At 35.7% G+C, this 22231-nt stretch overlaps 1 protein-coding gene across 3 annotated transcripts; it reads left to right on the forward strand.

Annotated features, from left to right (window-relative positions):
- Positions 1-889: 889 nt before the first annotated feature.
- On the forward strand, positions 890-22051 carry LOC132911998 (protein phosphatase 1 regulatory subunit 3C-B). Of its 3 annotated transcripts, none has more exons than XM_060969068.1 (5): positions 890-1657; positions 11817-12068; positions 12558-13070; positions 13470-13997; positions 16926-22051. In XM_060969068.1, the coding sequence occupies exons 2-4, from the start codon at positions 11823-11825 to the stop codon at positions 13641-13643; spliced, it is 933 nt and encodes a 310-aa protein (XP_060825051.1). In that variant the 5' UTR covers positions 890-1657; positions 11817-11822; the 3' UTR covers positions 13644-13997; positions 16926-22051. The 3 variants fall into 3 exon arrangements, with proteins under 3 accessions (XP_060825051.1, XP_060825049.1, XP_060825050.1); XM_060969066.1 differs by having other exon boundaries at positions 893-2144; XM_060969067.1 differs by lacking the exon at positions 890-1657 and adding an exon at positions 11298-11441.
- The last annotated feature ends 180 nt before the right edge of the window (positions 22052-22231 follow it).

The raw sequence follows: 22231 nt of genomic DNA on the forward strand, positions 1-22231 counted from the left end.
TAAACGTAACTAGACGATAGCAATATGCGAAAGAAAAATAATGAAACATAAAAAATTAATACTTTTTCTTCGTGCACTAATTTCTTAATATTTTGTCGTGTTGTTAGCTATATTAGATTTTCATTTGTAATCTTTCGTTGTTAATGACAATAGACTTAACGGAGCAAGCCAGAGTATAATAGAAAGTTTTACATTAAAGAAATGCGACAGTGTCGTATTACCAAGGGAGCTCATTTATATCTCCGTTTATCCATGTCTCAGACAATGATGAAGAAGCAAACGACTCTGTTTCATTTCTACCACGTACAGTCGTTACATAATTCGTATTTTTTCACAAATTATACGTCATCGATGCTGTTACATTACTGAGAAAATGGGATATTACTAGTTTTTCTATTTTATCAAATCGCGTAATTTTCAAGCTTTCATACTTATTCTTATCAAAAATATTGTAAATTACTTATTACAAATTTTATGGAGTAGTCAATCATAACCCTAGTTTATTTTATGATTTATGGTTTTTGGGTATTTATGACCTATGCAATCAATCCTCTATGATAAAAGATGTCTTAAAGAAATTTAAATATGGCGGCCAAATAGTGAACCGGCTCTATAGAACCGAGAATCTTATCTAGAAGTAAACAGTACGTACTATGATATACCAATTCCTTAATATGTATTATATTTTTGTCGTATATTTTTCTAAGTAATATAAGTGTTACATATATAAATATTTTTTCGCAACGCTAATTTCCGGCTTTATTGTAAATTCAATTTCAAACAAAAGTATTAAACGTACATATGTATATCACATAATTATCAAATCTAAAACTTTTCTATGATATTTCTATGATACAGAATAACAAAATCCGATTATATATTAGTTTTCTATATTTTATAATATTGCATTTGAAAATATGTTCCAAAAAGTTACTGTACAAAAGAACACGTGAAGTTTTCGTTGGCAAGATTTATAATACGATCGTAAAGGAAGGTTATTTTTAAGTAAAAATTTTACGATATCAATTACAGTGATAGAAGAGGGGGATTAAATCTTTTTACCAATAGTTCCGAATTTGTTAACTTTTCTTACAGTCTATAATTGAAAACGTATTGTGTATCATGCGAACGAAGGTATCACGTGTTCTTGTGGGTCGGGACGCTATCTAATACATTTGGATATCATACAGTGGAACAGTCACGCAGGATTTCTTGTTATCAAAATAACTTCCAAATTTTATTTTCAGAGAATATTTGGACGAGGTACGATCAAAGTTCAGGTAAAAACTGGTGTTGCTCGATAATCGACATTGCTACCCCGCTCTACGAAGCAGCTCTGTCACCCAGTAGCGTAAGAATGCAAGCACGTGGATTTAGGAGCGTTCTGATTCGTAGTTTCATCGAAATCACGTGAAGGCCACGAGGCTGAGTCGGCGCATGCGCAGTAAGGGAACACCGGCTCGTCAGAGACGTGCCGTCGGATGACACTATGACACTCACGCCGCGCCGGTGCTTTCAGATTTTAGACTCGGAGGCAGTCGGAAAGTGTAGGTTAGATCGCGCGATTCGCGACCGTCGCTATTGCTGTTAAAGGAACCTAATCATCCTCTTAAGTCAACTTAAGTGTCCCAACTATTAATCTCACGGAAGTAAATCCGTAAGTGTCACCCCATACACATAACAAGAGAATTATGCGAAATTCGTGACATTCGAGAAGTTGGCACGAACGATGCACTGCATCGTTTTCGCCACGTGAAAATCTTTCTGTCGTTCATACGCTAGTAATTAGTATATACTCATCCATTTGCATCTCGTGTAAATTTCGACACTTTGCGACTCGCTTCTTCTGTTTGCGCTCGAAGAAACTAAATACCTAGCGAGACAAAAAAATCTACCGGCGTATTACGATGTGCTCATTTCACATGTTTTGAAGAGATCTATATATTGCGTTATACGTACGTCTCGAAGATCTTTTTTGTCATTAACGATCTCAAAAAATAGATAACGTGACAGTACTTGGAAAGAGTATATAGAAAATTGTGAAGTTCAAAAGAAGAACTGAGGCGTGAAGAATTAAGAGGACAATCTGGTTCTTTGGTTTCATTCCAATCTTAAGTAGTACTATTCTCCAGTCCAAAAAATACGTAAGTAGTATCTTCGTTATTCCATTGTAATTTTTTACAATTTTTTTATTTCGCATTGTTGATAGCACAGTATTTCATTTATAATTCAACACATTCACGACCAATGATTTTTGCAAAATCTTGAAGTATAAAACCATAAAATTCTGTAATTAAAACAAGAGCAAAGATTTGAAAAGTTTTTCGCTATATAACTATTATTAATTAAAGTCAATATGAGAAATTCTCATTTCCTCAGAGTCACTAACAATTGACCCGTATGAAAAACCATATAAAACCATAATACAATCAGCGGTCGTTAATATGTTAACATGGATCAAATAACAATTTGTGTCAAATCATCTACTATCTCCATTGAAAGAAAAACATAGAAAGCACTTCTGTGTAACCTGCGGAATTAATTGATTCGTACCGCGGTCGATGCCACATAAGAATGAAAACATTCGGCTGCGCATTGACTACAATTTCTTATGTAACAGAAGCGCGTAAGATTATACAATTGGTTACAATATGCAGCACTATGCAACTAGAAAATTTCGATAAAATTTATTTATAGTTGCGTTCTGCAATAGTAAGCATATAATAGTGTATTATCATTCGCGAGAACCAAACCACATTGTTTACAAACAAACTGTGAGATAACATTCGTTGGAAATGCGTAACGAATGTCACGTAGAAAAGAGTTTATCTGGTTGGCATTATTATCTCACTTATGTATCACATATATCACATATATCGCTCTAAATTTATCCATCAGAGCCATATTAGATGCGCGAGATGTATGTACACTGCTCAGCGAAACACGTGCGCGCGATAATCGACCTGAAAAAGTTCTGATACGCATTTGTATTTGCATTATACGTAGAAGAGACAAGAGCGCCAGAAAGCGCGATTACGGGTCTACATTTCAAAGAAATGCTTTTATCGTGTTAATAAAGAAAGGAAAGTGACACGACTGATTAGCAGTTATGGTTGGGAAGAACATTATTAGCAACGTTTATTGTTTAATGTCCGCCGTTTTGAATGACGCGAAGGAGGGATCGATTAGCTGGCTCCTGACCTCACGACGACGGAAACAATAAATAAATATTGCTCGCGATTTTTATTCCACTGCCTTTTTTTTTATACATTACTGATTATAATTGTGTTTTTAATACTCGATTTCGGATTAGTTATTTCAAAAATCAAATACTTTTAAAAAATACGAACTTGGACTCTATATTTGACTGACGTAGTACATATTCTGCCAACCTAAACAGTGTTAATCAATTAAATGTTTATATTATGACCTATTGTTCAAATTTTGTTTAATATAATATTATACATATGTATATATACATTTTATCCTTGTTTTAAATTTAAAAAACGTCATTGTATTAATTTTGAAAAATGAAAAGGTCTTGAAACAATTTAAATGTAATAACGTAACGAAAGTAGTGACTCGCAAGGATCGCGTTCGAGGTTTGTTAGCCGATTTCTTCTCGTAACCGGCTTGACTGCTCTCTTAAAATGCATTTTGTTCGTTTTTACGTACGCATGCCCGCGTGCTTAGTGCCCCCGCACCAAGTACTCGTGTTTTCCGGTCACTCGTCTCTCCTTGGACGCCTACCCGGGAGACAGTTGTATGAACACAAGACGAATTGTTTGCACGTATTATTCCCACGCGTGTACCACGACACCATGCATTTCCGGAGAAAGTGGAGAGAAATGTTGCAATTTGTATCCACTGCCTTTTAACACTGATTTTAAGTAAAAATCAAAAATCAGAAAATCAACAAAATTGTACTTATCATGTATTTTCCTCCTGTAATCTTCATACTGAAATTCGTTGAACAATTAGGGTTCCATACTATAACGAAGCTTACATTATAGGTGATAATGAATAATAGAATTCCTGGTGACAGAATTATATGTAGATATATCGGAAATAACCTCTATGCGAGATAGTTGCCTTCTTTTAATACTTTCAAAATGTAGGAATATGAGTTTGTACGGTTGATAAGGTTGAGAGGAAGTAGCATGCACCGCGGTGAATGTACGATAGAGTTTGTCGCCCCTCTGATACTTACGTAACACTTGATCGTTTTAAAAGCGTACGCTATTTACTTTTAGGAGTCAGGTTAGCGTAGGTGCTATTGTGCCACGTATTAACTTTACGTATTCCCTTCTACTTTATATGTATTTAATGACGTAAAGCAACTCGAATTGTGGTAGATCAGTGCTATTCTTTGAATATGATGTTTTTAAATTCGACATTAGCGTTACAAAATTAATTGTGCTATTTAGATGTTGAAATTCAGTTTTCAAGTGGAGTACCTGCTTAATAAGAAATATATCAGATTGCAGATGAAGATACTTACATATTTACGTACGCATTATTGTTGCATTACGTTATGTGATTTATGCATCGACATTGTTGTATCAGTCTTTCACGGTTTATTGTTCCACATATAAATCAGCAAGAGTTAAAAGGCTATCTTCGCTTAAACGAATCTCAATGTTTCTCGAATATAATTATATTCTAAACATGGCATGACCTTATCGACCGTATAAATTTAGATTTATTGTTGCCTTGTACGAATCTTAATCGTCAATCGTGATATCTTACACATCCCTAAATTTTACACGGTCCCCAAATTTTATCGATCAGGAAAGAGAACGTGACCCAGTCGTCATACTTTTTGAGAATATCTGTACAATTCATCGCGCAATTCGATGACATTTGCTTTATCGATAAAATCGAATTCCTAGTGACTCTTGAAGGTACAATTGAAAAGAATTCAGATCGATGGTAAATCGATCATCGATCGATCGTGGACTATCATTCATCACAAGAGAATGTTACGTCGCGCGAATAAAAAGAATAGCTAAACGAAACGTTGAAATAAATTTGTAATTTAAAAGTTTCAGAACTCAGAGATTTGAAAATTCGAAAATTTGCGAATTTAGAGATTAAAAAATCTGAGACTTCGATAACCCAGTATATCATCTATAATATATAATACTAATTATCAAACTCAGAAATTTGACAATTCGAAAGTTTGAGGATTCAAAGAGCTGAAAAATTACGAACTCAAGTTATAAATAATTCTCGTTATAGATAAGGCACGCGTATTCGAACTGTTCATGCCCAGCTAGCATTCGCGTCAGAACCAATTATCTCGGCACATGGTTTTCCCTTTTTTTATCGTTATAGAAAAGCATCTCGCGAAATCTACGCGCGAGCATAACGTGCGCCTCTTCTTTATGGTTTCGGCCACTAAACTTTGTCCGGTAAAATTCCGTACTTGAGGGTGTACAGGCGGCAAGGATATGTCGGTTATCAGGCTGCTTCGAACCAGAAACGCGACGGTGATAACAGCCAGAGGACCGACCTCAACGGCGCCTTCGATCGCTGAAATATACCGATTCACGAGAACTTTTACGGTCTGAGAATCTTAGCGCTTTCAGCCAGTAGCTTGTAATAGACTAGTAGCGCCAATGATGAATTGGCTGATAAGATTTTAAGAAATACACACTCCTTAAGCACGTTGTTAGATCGTGGCCTAAATAGTAAAAACGTACGTGACGTTGCATGAAAGTTTTATGGACTATTTCATTATTCTAACTGTGTTTTACTACTTTTTAGGTTACCAAGAGACTCTCGCGTGTCTATTTGTTTAATGTATTAAGTATTATTTTTTTCATTTCTTAAATTATATTTTTCTTTCCTTCACGGTCGTTAATATCCTTTGATCCTGACCTTGTCTATCAATTTCTTTCCTGTTTTGTGATCGTAGCGTCAGATAGTGATTTATTGTACGTGTTCTTTAATAAGAAATCACTCAAGGATGAGTAGGATTAGCACATATTTTTCAAGGCTGATCTTCAATGATACACAGCCGTAACACGTGATAGAAGCTGATGCTATAAAAAAAAGATATTCAAATTTTACCGACTGGTTTCTCTACCGATTTGTGTATACGGTTCTTGACTCCTTTTTTCCTCTCTCTCTCTCTTTTACTTGTATTGTGTACACGTAAGGGTGAACCGGTTGCGAAGAATCCTTTCCTCCGATCGAATGTTTACATTTCGTAAAAGCAAACAATTTTTATGAATTTCTATCTGTAAAAGCAGCATCTTTTTTTTTATCAATTTATCGAATTCTCTTATACACGAAAAAATTATTATGTTGACGAAAAACTTCATAACAAAAAGATAGGCCAAATATCGGACGTATTTTCATTAATAATCATTTTCAGCAGTTTCTGTTTTTGTATATGGCTGTTGTCTCATTATCATAGGTCAGGCATTCTCAGAGATCCCATTCTCTGGAATCATTAAGGTTTCGCCATTATACATTCTTTCCTCTTCTTCTTTCTCTCCCTTTCTTTCGCTCTCTATCTTTACGTATATTCAGGTCCACGTTATCGATCTATTGTGCAACGAGACGATTTGCATAATTGGCGCCGATATATTATTAAAAGAATATACATGCAAATGTTGAAGCAACAAGTTGCTATCAACAGAAATTATTTGCATACTCGATTGTTTCTCTCGTTATCAGCGTCAATATTACTTTGCGTTAACGTAACGCTTAATGACACTATTAACATAGTTCTTAGGCTGGCATAAACATTTTGCACACAAATTAATTAGGCGGCTCGGTTAATTAACAGTCAAGTAAGTACGTTACAACGAAGTTGAATTAATGTCAAAGTTCTATCTGACGAGCGTTAACTTGTTACAGGCCGATAAACAGAATCGTACAATGTTTTTCAAACAGTAGACATTTTTGCCTCAATATTCTATTAAATATATCGTTGTAGCGTTAAAAGTCTCATGTTATTTCCGATTTTAACTCGTAGATACGTATTTTGATGCCATTTTGCTGAGACTGCAAACGTTTCATACGTTGTTTAACAATTTATTAATTAAGTAATTATATGTTGATTAATTGTCTCATAAAAGGGTTTATCGTTGGTCGTGTTATCGGTGACCGATGTTTCTGACTTAATAATTTTATGAAATTCTTGTCGCCTATGAGTCAAGGACTCGTATACTTTCCAGCTTTATCGGATTAGTCGTAGTCTAATTCCACACGTGACTCGCAATAACCCACGACCTTCTTTTATCTTTGCCGATTGATAGCAAATTAACAATAGAAGCAAGTTTCATTATAACTGAAACGATCGTATTGAAATACGTTACTTTTTGTAACGGTTGGCTCGTTAGATAACGTCCTCTCAATATAAATTCCGCGTAATCGTTCTCACAGAGGATTAAAAATAATATTTTATCAATATTAATGACTGAGAAACGTGTATGCCTTGCAGTGGTTCTTCGTTTGTTCTAACGACGATCTATATGTCATTGCATCGTTAATTCCTATACAAAAATATTTGTATAAACTCATTGGCAAATAATATATACATCTTTCGTTTTAATATACTTTAAGTGGGATAAATACGTCTGGATCAATAACGCATGCGCAGTGCACTATAGTTCAAAAGCAGCGCATTGGTAACCAATGACTATGCATGAACAATTCGAGTTTCTTCAGATTAAATACGACACTAAATAAACACAATGTAGAAAGACATAGTTAAACATAGTTCGGGTTACCTTTCGATCCATCAGTCGGTTATTTTAAGCAATCGTTAGCCTGTGACCAAACGTCACAAGCTAAGATCATTTGTATACACACGTGTGTCTAACAGCTAGCTTTCACATAACCCACCTTATAGACCTTTTAGGACTGTGTATTGTTTGCTGTACATTCACAGATCGATAAAATAACTTCGTAGATTCAACAGAACACCGTATCTTCCTTTTCCTCGAAAATGCATTCGAGTTTACATTAGTTGACTTTTATACTTTTCACTACAGGTTATATCGTGATGTACTCGCGCGTAGTTCTCTTAACTGGCTTATTGGTTGTATTATGTTCGATATAATAAATCGTTTCTCAGTTGGTAAATTATCGGTAAGATAGATTATCGGTAAGATTCGATAACGAAATTATTACGAATGTCTAGTAAGACATTATAACGTTATGTGGTCGGTTACTGAAGGAGTTATATTTCCAAGAAATCGCGAACAATGGCTAGATAACGAAGCAGAATCTCAACCAGTTAACATAGTACCTACTGTATCATAGAAGTCAGACAATTGGACTTGTTCCAAGGGCGGAACACGTCTCGTTGCATGTAGCGTTTTGAAGATGCGCCACGCTAATTTTAATCGCGGTCTACCCGAAATAGCACTACGACTGCGCACTTTTCCTTCTCGAGACACGAAATGTGAACATACTTTATTCATGACAACACCATTCGTCCAAATTTACTCACCTTTTAATGCCATCCGATCGAACATGTCGAATTGCTATTTATATATAAAACCGGTCTAACGGTGTTTACCGGTGGTAGGTACGGAATACTTATCAATGGTAGAAAAAAGGAATGTACGTTCAAAATAGTCGAACTAAGAGACTGTCTGGACTAGGTTAAGAGACGTTGGACGCGATTCGCTTATTACAATATAAAGTCCCAACGGCGAATTATGAAATATTATGACGCGATGCATCGCCTCCAGCATGACTGTCGATTATTATCTAATCGAGCCTGTATTTTTCATCTACTTTTTCTTCTACAAAAATAGATGATTTTCTATCAATTCTGTATATTTCATCATTAAGCGTATAGTTACTTCACGCAACTGTTGCATCATTCTCTGACCTTTCACGTAATCCTTATAAACATTACTGATTTAACGCGTACGATTTTCTTTCGTTATAAAAATATAAAAACCTATACAAGAGAAAGACACGACACGTAGTCTTTTAATCGTAATCGTTTTAATCCAATACCTTACCAAACAATTACATATTATCAAAGGGATCTTTTTATTATATTTGCTTGTAGCGTTCTCTTACAAAATACTTACATCAAAAATATTGATCTCAAAAGTTATTGATCATCGTATCTTAGACATCATATTTCGTGTATACTTATCGATGTTCCCTGTAATCTTCGTGTTTGTTTCCTGTGATATTGTCTTCTATAAATCGATAATAGCACGTGATAGGTTTCAGATCTGCCACGAAAACATGTTGCGCCTCCAACGCGCATTTTTATGGATTTTTCCCTTAGTAGTCGGAACGGTAAATACGGAATTGGCGGTAGTCGCTTCCAATCGGTTTCGAGAACAGCGGCGTGGTGCCCCGATGTATCGAGGACACGCAAGTTTATCAGAATTAAGATTATGCGCTTGGAAAATTCATATCGCCATATTTCGGCTTCTATGTGATAAAGAAAACGAAGCAATCGTTCCAATTAATTTGGACGTTTCTGTGTCATCAGGTTGAAACAAGTAAAATACACGCGTACATAGTTAATTTTGATAAACGCAGGATAAAATTTAACAGATAGATAGATACTTTATCGACCAAAAATTCGAGTCGATATTTCCCGAAGATCAATCTTTTGTACTTCATTGTCGAAATATCTCGGGTTTTCCAAGGTATTTATATCTTTCGATGTATTATTTGAAGTAAAAGTATCGTATCGCGTCTCAGGATTGTTTAAATAGTTTCGCAAGCCACGATAACTGTAAATTACAAGAAATTCCATTTGTTCGAAAAATCTTACATAAACAGAGACTTTCGTCGTTTCAAGAGCATAGATCGCATGAAATCTAAACATGGAAAGTTTCTCGTCTAGCGGTTCGTACGCCGTACGAACTTTTTTTCTTAAATTAATCAGTTATCGGCAGAACAACAATTATTGTGCAACGATTTGTAGGAGTTCGACACTCAATGACAACTGGAAATTTTATCCCGGAACATTGAAAATATATTGTTGTTTATATATTTGCGACACAAGTCTTATATCGACAAGAAATAAAATAAAATTCAAAAATCGTCATAACATGCGCGCTGCAACCGTTGTAGAAAGTGTCACCAAGTGGACCATATACAGTAAATGAGATAAGAGATTGTCACTCTTTTTTCTCCCTTCTTTTTCAAAGTTACTTTTCTTATACTGCAGCGCTCGACCCTGGCGCCTTGTTAGCGTAATGATAAACAATGCTTAAAGAATGTATACTTTAACCTCGACCTTTTGTTATTTATGACGCCAGTGGACAGTATTGTACGTCATATTGCGTTTAATTTATTCCCTTTTTATTTCATTTGCCAGTAATTCTTTGCAAGCACTTTCTTCAAATTAATCGTGGCTACGTAATATTTCCTAAAAAGATATTAGAAATTGCAATTATTGTTATTATTATTATTATTATCATTATTATTGTCATTATTAATATTGCTAGAAATTAAATATATTCGCGAATGGAAGATATACGATAACCCTATTGTTGTGACATTTGGTAGAGATAGAGAAAATTCACTAGAAATAGAAATAAGAGACAAGGCGCGATAAGTTTATATGGTTGAAACTCGAAACATCGGATTTACGACATTGCTATAACGCTTCTTAGTTGTGCACGCGTACTTGCTTGGTTCCGGTCTGGTACGTGTCGAGTCTGGTTCGAGAGCGAGTCTCGAGGGACGAGAGAAGAGACTATTGCTACATTTAAAAATCGTAATTCCACTCCGGGAGTAACATGACCACTATGCGTCTACCCTGTCGCGCAAAACACTCCACTGTGATGGAGTTGTATACAATTTTCAGTGTGTGTTCCTTCGGATAGAAACAACTGAATTATCATATCTCGATTCCATTAATTAAGTATCAATAATAAAATAGCTGAGCTATTCGACGAAAGTAAGGAATAGCTTTGATGTCGCATCTGACTGACGGTTTTCAAATTCGAATTCTATAAATTATTCCGTGTCACGATGATATTTCTTCCTTTTTTTATTTTTTTCTATTAGGAAAAATTTATATTTGTTCGTAAGTTAGTCAACAGAGTATTTTGCAAGGCAAGATAAAGTTTCGATAGGTAGGTGAACTTTGTTTCCTTTCTTCTATATCTTCCTCTAAGATTCGCTTACGTCTATCTGTAAATATTTGTCGAACAATTTCGGATTTAGACGAGATTGTTTGATAAATCATCGCGCATGACGATTCACGTGATTCGAACACACGGTCTTGTAATATTGTTGGCGAAATTTTTGGCAGTGAACGGCGCACGTTCCTTGCTATTAGAGATTTGGCGATTTGATCATTCATGCAACACGAATTCCAGTTTCGACAGAGTGCTCGGCAAAAGCTTTCTGCGATGTGAAATTGGATCCCATTCTCCAACTCGCGACCGAAAAACTTTTCGATGAACGAATACGACAACGATCTTAATTTTCAAGTAATCTATTATCAGAGAGTGTTATATGCTAATTTAGAAAGTCGATATTAACACGTACCGTACGTATTTAGATCGTAGATACCAAAGGGAAATTTTTAATAACGTGTTGTTAACGTTGAGTAAGAAATAGATGTAATTGTTATTTATGTGAACATTTTCAGTAAACATTTTTGTATTTTACTCGAGCGAATATTCGGTAAAAATTTTGCTAGAAATAAATTTAAAAAGTTAGATCGTTTAATTTATTTCGTCTACTATCGTACAATGTGTTTTACGGATCGGGTCGATTAAAAATATTCTAAAATAAAAAATATTCCAGATAATCCAAAGTAGAAAATATTTTAATATTCTAAAGAACGAACAATTCTTTTTCAGATCTAAATGTGTTCCATAGCGATGCCTGCTGAGCTACTTCTGGGGCATAGTCCTCCAGTGTACAGCTCGCTTCTGTACAGTCCCTTGGTAGCACCGACGATTGCCAGCAGATCGGTACCACCTAGAATAAGGCCATGCTTGTCATCTGGTTCCTTGGCCATAGATAGCATTCGCAACAGCAACGATGGCGGTAGTAATAAGCAGAAGAAGAGGGTAGTGTTTGCCGATGATCGTGGCCGTCCTCTTACTCAGGTACTCGTTCTTAATTCCTATCTTGTATTGACTAATTGTGAAAGGAAATAAAATAATCTTGTCTGTAGCGCAAGCTTTACTTGACTTCCCATTTGTATTTGAACTTTCTCGAGATATATTGTATTATCTTTTATATCTTTGCAAACCAATTATTTTATTAATTTTTATTAATATTATATATATAAAAAATATGATAGAGAAAATTTTAACAACCTAATTTTTAAAATATTTTTTTATACTATAAAACTTGTACACGTTTTCGTTTTGTTCGTTCGACGTTAATAAAGCGTTGATCAAGCGTTTCGACGGAAACTTAATAATTTATTTTTAGTTAATTTAAATTTACTCCGTCTATGCATCGACTATTTTTCCTCTAATAATATTATTCATGTATATTACAGATTGTTTAAAAGATACAATATTTTATATTTTGAAAAATCTACGTGTCTGTTACTGATACTTCATGTGCTTCTGTTATATGATTTTTAGGTTCGAGTGATGTCAGAGCCCAGCAACGTACCTCCTCTGTGGAGTACCACTTACCTGGCTGGACTAACTGGACGATTTTTAAATTCGAAAATTGAGAATGATCAATTTACAGAACTCGTGTCACCTTGGCAAGTAACTTTCCCCCAGCCAGCTAGCGATTACCTCGCCTTTCGCCAGAAACTTGATCAGGAGAATGTCAGCCTGGAAAACGTGATAGTGAAAGAAACAGATCAGTGTCTAGTGGGCACCATCAAGGTACGTAATCTGGCGTATGACAAGGAAGTCGTGGTCAGGGCGAGCAATGACTCCTGGAAGACGCACGAGGACGTTCATTGCACCTACGTCGAACAACCTGGTTCGCCCGCGCTGATCTTATACGACACTTTCCGCTTTCGATTAACTCTACCGTTAAAATCGAATATGATAGAGTTCTGTGTACGATATCGTACCGATGGAAAGGAATACTGGGACAACAACGATGGAAAGAACTTTATCGTTCGCAAAAAATTGGAGGTATGTATATCTAAATTTTTAAATTTTTATAGAAATGTAAATCTACATTAGCGATCATAAGTATCAAGATATTTACAACTTTCGTTTATTAGTAAATTCTAAAAAATTTTATTTTTTTTGGTACTTTACATATGAAATAACAAATTTATAATAAAACAACTAGAAAGTGAAAATAATAAAAACCATTCAATTTGTATGTTCTAAGACTTATAGCCAATAGTGTAGATTCTTTTCCTATGTCACTTATTATACTATTAATTACTTTATTATTACGAATATATGATTCAAGGCTATTAGAAAGTACATAACTCGTATAACAGCTAGACCATCGTGCACTCTACTATGTACTGATCTACGGTAAACGAATATAGTATATAAAAAACACTTTGCACATCGCAGCCACGAGCACCTGCCAAACGGTACGATATCCTGACGACAACCTGCGACGGCTTCTCGAGCAACGGCATGCGAGACAGCATATCTCGAATCACAGACGCGACTAGGGTGAACGTGCGTACGTGGAGCGAGTTCGCGTCCTGGCAGCATCTCGCGAACGACGCTCCATACTGGTGAATTTTCGTCACTGGTCACAAACGATGTACGAAAGTCGTACGAATTCTTCCAGTCTGCTTGGTTTAATGATCACGAGACGCAGATCATGCGAGACGAGGGGGAAAACCGCATGTAACACACGCGACATACACAAAACGGTCGTACGAATTACGTGTCTATCTATATGAGAGCGCGTAGTGTACACGAGCACCAGGAACAAGAGAACGGAGAAGAGAACAATGGTAAAAGGAGGGAAGCGATGGACTACAATTGAGATCAAATTGTGGAAGGACATGCTTGCATAGAAGGCAGAGAATCGGAGGTCGATAGCGCGGAACAGGCGAGAAAGGAGGCACTAGTCGCATTACATATATGGTAAGTTGATCTTGCACACCTTACTATACATGTATAATGATCCTCCAACGATTTGTGTACGATATTTGGCTAATTTTGCGAGTGAAAATTCTTTATTCGTGAATTTTCCTTAATAGGAAAGCAAGATCAGAAACACAGTCGGTTCTGTAAGCTCGAAATCTACTTGTTATTAATGAAGATGCGGAAGATAAATAATAGACCAATTGATAAGCGATAATCGATAGATCGATTCATTGACAATTTATTAATACCAGAAGATAACGCGAAACTTTCGCAAAGTCACGTTGAAAGAACAAGTGTAAGGTAACTTATAGAGCTACCAATACACGTGTACAGGTCACGCGCGTATTTTTATAAAGACGTCCTTGCGTGTGTTTCGAAAGAGAATCGAAGGAGAAGGAAAGGGAAACTAGCGACAATGCCACTGGCCCCGCAATCAGCATAATTCTGCGATTCGAGCCGTGAATAGCGTGTCGGAGAACCTTTCTAAAGCCTAAACTGTCTTGAAAATTTGCGAAGAATTAGCATGCCGCGATAGCATGTATCTTTTCTCCGTCCTTGCACGCACAGCATATATACGCTTAAAACTTTCTCTCTATAAATAACAATCTGGCGTGGTGCGACGATAACAACCGCGACCGACGAGTCGCCTGACTCTAATCGCCTTAACTAAAGGTTGTTACCACGCGTGACAAGATACATTCATTTCTTCGTCTTCGCTTCATTTCCTCTTCTTCTCGTTCGTTAAGTCAATTTTATACACGATCACACCAAACCTCCTCGAGGTGGTATTAGATACTAGTGATAGTAATAGAAAATATATCAGCTTTCATAATTAGAAGAGATACGAATATTTGTAAGTTAATGTTTCGGTAGAGTAGATCATAAAATAGTTACTAAGTGCAATGGTACAATACAGTTACTCCGTGTACTAAATTACGAATATTTCTATGAACTAGCGATATTCTTTATTATAATATTTTTTAAATAGATTCGGTATACGTACTTGATTGTCTGAAATTTAGTGTAGGCAAATGTGAAAGTCCCTTTAAGTCGTAAGTTGCACAAGCGGAGGACACTTGCCTCGTCGAGTGCGAATGAACTTCTTTCAGGTCACACGAATTCAATCAAAGATACTGTTATCAACAAATTTGCCGCGGTTAATCCGTACTAATTTAAAAACATTGGCCATAATTTAATGATCAAGTGTTAATTCGCCGTTTATTCTCTTGCGCGTGTATAACCATTACGTAAAACATGTATAACATCAAAGTCATAGGGTAAATAGGAGCAAGCTTTTACACGCTCAACTTTATTGGTAAAGTCTTCCCATTAACGCCTTAATATTACTCATAGTTGTTCCGTGTTCCTTTCTAAGTATTTCACCAAGGTGACAATTTAAGAATGCCTTGGAACACTTTATACATCGCGAATTATTTCACGGTCAAAAGAATCGGCAGCCGAATCCTTGGCCTACTGCCAGCAGTCCGACAAATGCGAACACATTCTACATACGTATTAGCATAAAGTAGTCTGTACATTGGAAATATACCTCCCTCATTCCTGTGAATCTTTCGAGTAGACTGGACGTAAACACGAGGCAAAATGTGGCTGTGTTCAACTTAGCCGGAGACCTGTAAGAAAGCTTGCGAAATCCGAACCCTGTTCCCGCATATTAACCTACTTCGCTTTATAGTTAAATCGGTCCATAACGTCGAGTCGCTTTTTGCGAACAGGTGACGTCGAACAATAAATTAAAAGATCGTTACAGTTTCGCCAACGAATCAAAATAACCCAGTGATCGCTATAAAAAAATTTAGTTCAAGGTTCGAAAGCAAAAACACGCGTTTCTTAAAATACTGTTAACAATTCTAGCAACTATAAATTATTTGTTCTAAAAGCCGCCCTTCCATCTTCCTGTATTCGAATTTGCTCTTTAGGTACATACCTAAATACCTGTTGGGTTGTCCCAAAAAGTTTCATCAACATTTTTTGTTTTATATTATTTTATCGAATTAAGTATGATTCGTTTGGTTTCAATGGAAAAATGCATCTATTATTCCTGTATAAAACGGGAGAAACTTTTGGAACAACCTAATACGATGTAAATGCAAGCTAATACACACTTGCACCGGTTGAGGCGCGGTTGAAAAGTGGTGGCACAGGATCATATACCGTATCGGCTTCGCGTTGCATTGTAGTCATGCCATACCACGCCTCGTAAGCTTTGTAAAAACTTTAAGACGTCTAGACGCGTGGGTTGACTGGATAATCTCGACTCCCTGCATCTCGACCGAATTGTTGTTCGCACTACATTTACGTTTTAGAAGGTGTGCATTTTTGCGAACGCGGTCAATACCTAATTTCAGTATAGATATTTTACCATAAAAATCTCAACAAGCCACTTGAAAAATTACGAGTAATTATGCATGTACCCTGTCATGAATTTGTTGCTTATCCGTCGAAAATTAATGGTACCGATAAGGACATAATTCAATGATAATGCAAGTTAATTACGTCACTGATAAATATTCCGACCTTTGTCATAACAGAGACATAACTACAAACATCTGCATATACTCGAGTAAACAAAGCACTTAAATCATAAAGATTTATAAGGATTCTAAAAACAAACTCGGATATAAGCATTAAATTTGCCTGTTTTTGTATCGTACATTTGCAACGGAAAACACATTGCCTATCATATTTTTGTATCGCGTTTGTCACATAAACAATATTATCGAAATCAACAAATTTATCCAATTTTTTGAAGTCAGCAACGTAAGTCAGAGAAGCTAAAATAACAATCGTCATCGAGTGTCGTAGGCCTACCGTAGCGGTGACCTTTACACTGCATGGTTCGTTAAACAATTCATTATGAAGCTAACAGTCTTGTTTGACTACAGTTCTTGTTTCCTCTCGTTTCAGATTGCAACGTGCAGAACAGACAATACATAGAAACACACAGAATAACCGTGCGAGAGAGACAATTCATAGGCTAAGGGTTTACCGAACGTATTCGAAGATCAGGAATCAAGATATGATGGATGTTCGTTCCAAAGTTTCCCCAAGCTCTGTACCAATTTGGAGATCGTCAATACGTCTTCTTCACGATCGTCATCTTCCTTCTCCTCCTCTTCCTCTTTCCTGGAACTTGGCTACCATCAGCCGAGGATGTCCGTCAAGATAAGTTTCCACCTTCGAGTTGACCAAATCTCGCTGGTCTCGTCCGTTCCTCTTTCTCTCTTAATAACCACTCCCTTTTCGCGTATCCTTTCTTATTTTCTCTCTAACTTTTTTCTGTATAATACTCTCGTTTCTTTGAACTCACGTCAAATGTCCGTACGAATTTACAAGATTCTTTTAACGAGGTTTTTCTCTTTAGTTGGGGTGAATCGAGGGGCTTTAAATAAGTAACGCAAGATATAACGAAGAGTGTAGCTTAGAAAATGATGATAAATTCTAAAAAATTAAAAAGACGAAACTAGATGCGCGCTTAGCGGTTTTGAATGGAATGGCAGTCGCAATCGTGCGCGCTATCTTGAATAGTCGATATGCAACAGTTTTCTTGTACTATTTGTCATGAAACTTCTATTCGAAATTAACGTTATTATTTTTCTGTGGAAAAGTTTCGATATCGCGTGATACGTTCCAGTCCTAACCGCTTAAAGTGGGAAATTAACTATGAAGGAATCGTAATTTGCTCGAGCGCAACTTCAAAGTTGACCAGTTCTGGAACGTTGTCATAGCATACGTAAGAGCGTAATTTCGAGAAAGAGAAAAAGATCAGTTGCTTCTTTTCCGATCGGGGAATAATATTTCTTCTTTATTGTCTGACCGGTGCTAGCTACTGTCTCTTTATCTCTACTCTCTTTTTTATTCGAACAATTCATGATAATAACTATAAAGAGACCAAAGTTACGCAACCTTGTTCGTATTAATCCTGTATTGCTTGTTATCGTTCGATAAATTGGTATCAGTTACCACGCGTATAGAATACTCTCGTAACGTGTCGCGCCTTCTGCACGACAAATTACCCAACGATTAGCACGTCGATACTCATATATATACTCTTTGCTTATAAAATATCTTTAATCCCATATACATATACGTTTTCGTGTAATTGTGTATATGTCTTTATATATCTATAGATTCTTTTTTATCTTCTTGCACTCTTGTTGGGACGCTGTTGATATTCAATTTAAAAAAAAAAAAAAACGAACATTTAAAGAATAATATCGCAAGCAAATTTTATGTTTCAAGACGAAATTGAATCAAAAAATTCTGATCTCGACAGTTTTGTGATGTATGCGCCATTATGAAAGCATAAATGCATCCTTACAATTGGAATCGAAGCTGTTACTCGCGTATACGTGCATATATAAAGTACAGTAACAGGAAAAAAGGAAAGAATTCGTCTGAAGGTAATATACGACTAAAGATATATTATTCCGTTCGTGTAGGTCTATGGCATGGTTTGATATCGAGAAAAACATGTATGTTGGAAGAATCGCGTCCCGCATCGATGTTTCTTCACCTGACTCTCAGAACGAATTCTTTTCGTGCACGTGTAACCTTACACTCGGCTACGAAATTCGATCCATATTCTTTCTTACTTTCTTCTCTATTATTTTTCATGAAGTACAAATCAATAGACTATATTATTATTATTACCGATACTATCATTGCTATTTCTACTAGTAAGCACGTATATCGTTATTACGATCGCATGACAAGAAATATATATATACATATATATATATACACATCTAATGCATGCCAACGTAACACATATGCACTACGTACGACTGGTTCGTGCGTAGGAAAGAAAAACAAAACATAATTTGTAATCTTTTTGACTTTTATGCCCCAAGCATAACACCCAGAGAAACAAGTATTCAGGAAACGAGATTTTCTTTGCAGGGACGTCGTGTGGCATGATGATGACAGTACATCTTCTTCAGTTCGTGCGAAGAAACGGACTGCAGGATTGGACGATCGTGAAATCACAAGCAGCGAGGCCGTCGAGTTTGTAGAATAACATTGGGTGCAATTAGAAATACTTCTGACAAACTGGCAACCACTGGCTTTAATCCAGCTTGCACGTGATGATCATCTTTTAGTCGATTTCTTCCTGGCTATCGACATCGACCTTCCCCTTCCGCAGGACTGGACGGCCTCTTCGTTCTCGATATCGCCTTCCATGTAGAGCACGATAGTGTCGGAGTGTTTTGTTAGACATTATATATCAGATCTTGACAATGATTATTGTTCTTCAAACACATATTCTTCTGTTGTTTATTCTTTTCTCTTAACATCGTTGTAATATCCTCTTCACCTCTTCATGTATCTGGGTCGCGTGACTCTTTGAGGTTTTATCGTTTGATTTCGTATTAGGTCCTTAATATACACTTACAAGTTGTACCTTGTATTTTTTGATACATATATATATAGAGAGAGAAAGTTTTTTTTATACTTGTTAACTCTTCCTAGAGTTTTAAATGATTGGTTGTGAATGTATAGTGTGAAACGATCCCTAAAGAGTCGGTGACTTCTTTGTGAACATTTTTCTCCCTTTTTTCTTTTTTTTCTTTTTATTAGTAACATAGTTAATGATCGATCTATAGGAGGACAACTAGAGACGATAACTGGAGACGTATCTTCTGTATATGTGATATAAAAAAGAAAGTCATGGATAGGATGCCATTGTAAAAATGTATGTTTGCAGATCTACTTGTGCCCAAAGTGTTCACTGACGAATCAATTCCTTTTTGTACTTAACTGATCGGTCACAAATTCATCTTGTCTGATATGATACTCACTTTATTGACACGTTCTTCTTTTTTTTTTTTTATTTTATTTTCTGTAAGCAGAAATTACGGCAAATAGGCTGCCAGCAAGTAGAATCCAGTAGAAAGGCAAGAACACCTCTTTTCTATTTTGTAATAAGAAGCAACTCTTCATAGCTCTCGACAATCTGTGTTTTATACACATAAACAAAATTCACTACTTTTATTTAAACATTAATCTAGTATTTTGTTAATTCCAGTGAGGCAAAGGGAAAATTAAGCACAGACTACTTATACATTATTGTTCCTCGTTGTACCTGTAACCCCTCAAGAATTAGCCCCCTCCCTTAACTCTTCTTTTTGTACTATATCTTGTACTTGATTCATTCCAGATATTGTACACACAAACGATTGCCAATTAATAAAAATTAAGTCACGGAAGAATATATCGAACGACTGAATATAGGAAAATCGAAGAAGGTGAAGTTTTTTTCACATATACGTATAATATATAAATAATTATATGTTAAGTTTTATGCAGCTATATTAAATGGGATTAAACCAAGCAAAATACATTTACCGATACTCTACAGAGTGCAGTTAGGATTTTTCCCGTTTTCTGTATATATATATTTATTGAACGATCGCTATACTATATATGTATGAATAGCAACACAGAGATAAAGCTCAGTGAATTCGACGAACCGTGATGTTGCGCCGTGTTTAATTCGCGTTTAGTCCGATAGAGCTCGGAAGAATGTCGCGAGGATATCTCTGTCGCAATCAAATTGTATAGGTGTTTGCGTTTGCGTATTGCGTTCACATTTTATGAAAATCGCGATTTCTTTCATGGGAGCACTCTCATAGCTTGAGGTAATTTAAGCTTGTATAATTTTCTTTCATAAACTGTCGGTACAAACGAATTCTGTTTCAGCGTTCGTGTACCTGATCTTCGAGTATTCCTGTGAAAGAACTTGAAGAAGTCCTTCGTCTACGTAAATAAGCTTTTATTGCTTAAATTCTTACCATAGTTAAAACTCCAAGTTGAGTTTTTAACTATACTAAAAAGTTAATATCACGAAAAAGTATCCATGGACAAATGGAAAGCTCATGTTTCAACACGCTAATGCATTCGACCCACTAGATACGTCAATTGCCAGAGTTATCCTAGCAACATTACATTATAGTATAATTAATTTATATTAAATATCGCGCATATGGTTGTCCGTTATTGATGAAAAGTGTATAGAACTGGTTAAAGTTCGTTCTATCTACCGCACCGCCTCGATATTAGTTATATATACGTACATTATAAGGGAAATGATTAAGAAATGCATGCATGTGAAACACATACGCTGTAATATATAGAAAAAATGTACAATTTCCTCTTGAGAGCCGTAAGACTGATAACTTAACACGGATACACAGAGACTGTACATATAATAATTGTTGCAAGACACAAGTTTGAGTTTCGATACAATTTGCCTTGCAAATGTGCGATGCGCTTCTTGCAATCTATATATATATATATATATATACATACATCCTATGTATACAAGCTTTTTGTTTTTCATGGACAACGCGCAAACCGGTTGGACGGTAATTTTTTCGAAACTCTCCTCTTTGTCGCGGTAGATGTAGCGTTGAGTTCGCTTGTGAAAATTGATTCAAGCTTTTATATATATTACTCTTTTGCGTAGGAAACATATGAACATGATATAGTGTGCAGCGTATCATTATATATGTAATTATTCTCAAACGCTGTATCACATTATATTCTTGTTTCGTTTCGTTTAGGTAGGATATATGTTCCTCTTTTAGTTTATTTTATTAATTTTTAGCATTCGTAACTCGAGATGAGATTTTTATCGCGTATCATTATTGTTATGGTTATCGATTATTTGTCAATATTACTTTTATTATGCTTGATGCCGTGACTGCGCAAATTGACTATATGAAAAAATGGACATACTAGATTTTTTATTGTATAGCGTAAGATGCTTTATATAAACATATATATCAGATACTGAATTGTAAATATGCTATCGTGTTATTATGTATATGAATACACGATATTTAGAAATAAAATATTTTTAAGCCGGCATCGCTGCGTACCGTGAAATTTATTATTTGTATATTTCAGCTGAAAGAGAAATGTAATAGTAATTATATCCTCGAAATGGAAGGTACTATAAGCTAAATAGATAGCCGTGAAAAATTGTTATTTAATGATTTGTATTGGATTAAAATATACTGTAAAATTTACTATTGCTTCTTATTATTTTTCCTAATTCTGACGCTTAAGAACATAATGGATACAAAAATTGAAGCAAAAATAAATTTTTTCGTGTAAATCAAACGATACGGCTTCTTTGGTTGACTATTTAAAATTGTTCACGAGCAAAGCTGTTGACGATTAAAGATGACTTTCTCTGCATAAGCACG

The sequence above is a fragment of the Bombus pascuorum genome, chromosome 11 (genome assembly GCF_905332965.1).
Source record: "Bombus pascuorum chromosome 11, iyBomPasc1.1, whole genome shotgun sequence".
NCBI classification, from domain to species: domain Eukaryota; kingdom Metazoa; phylum Arthropoda; class Insecta; order Hymenoptera; family Apidae; genus Bombus; species Bombus pascuorum.

Bases quoted from the DNA above. Each gene is read 5' to 3' on its own strand.
- LOC132911998 (XM_060969068.1), top strand. From the start codon at position 11,823: ATGTGTTCCATAGCGATGCCTGCTGAGCTACTTCTGGGGCATAGTCCT. The intron at 12,069-12,557 runs GTACTCGTTCTT...TATGATTTTTAG, and splicing joins GTGGCCGTCCTCTTACTCAG to GTTCGAGTGATGTCAGAGCC. The intron at 13,071-13,469 runs GTATGTATATCT...TGCACATCGCAG, and splicing joins TCGTTCGCAAAAAATTGGAG to CCACGAGCACCTGCCAAACG.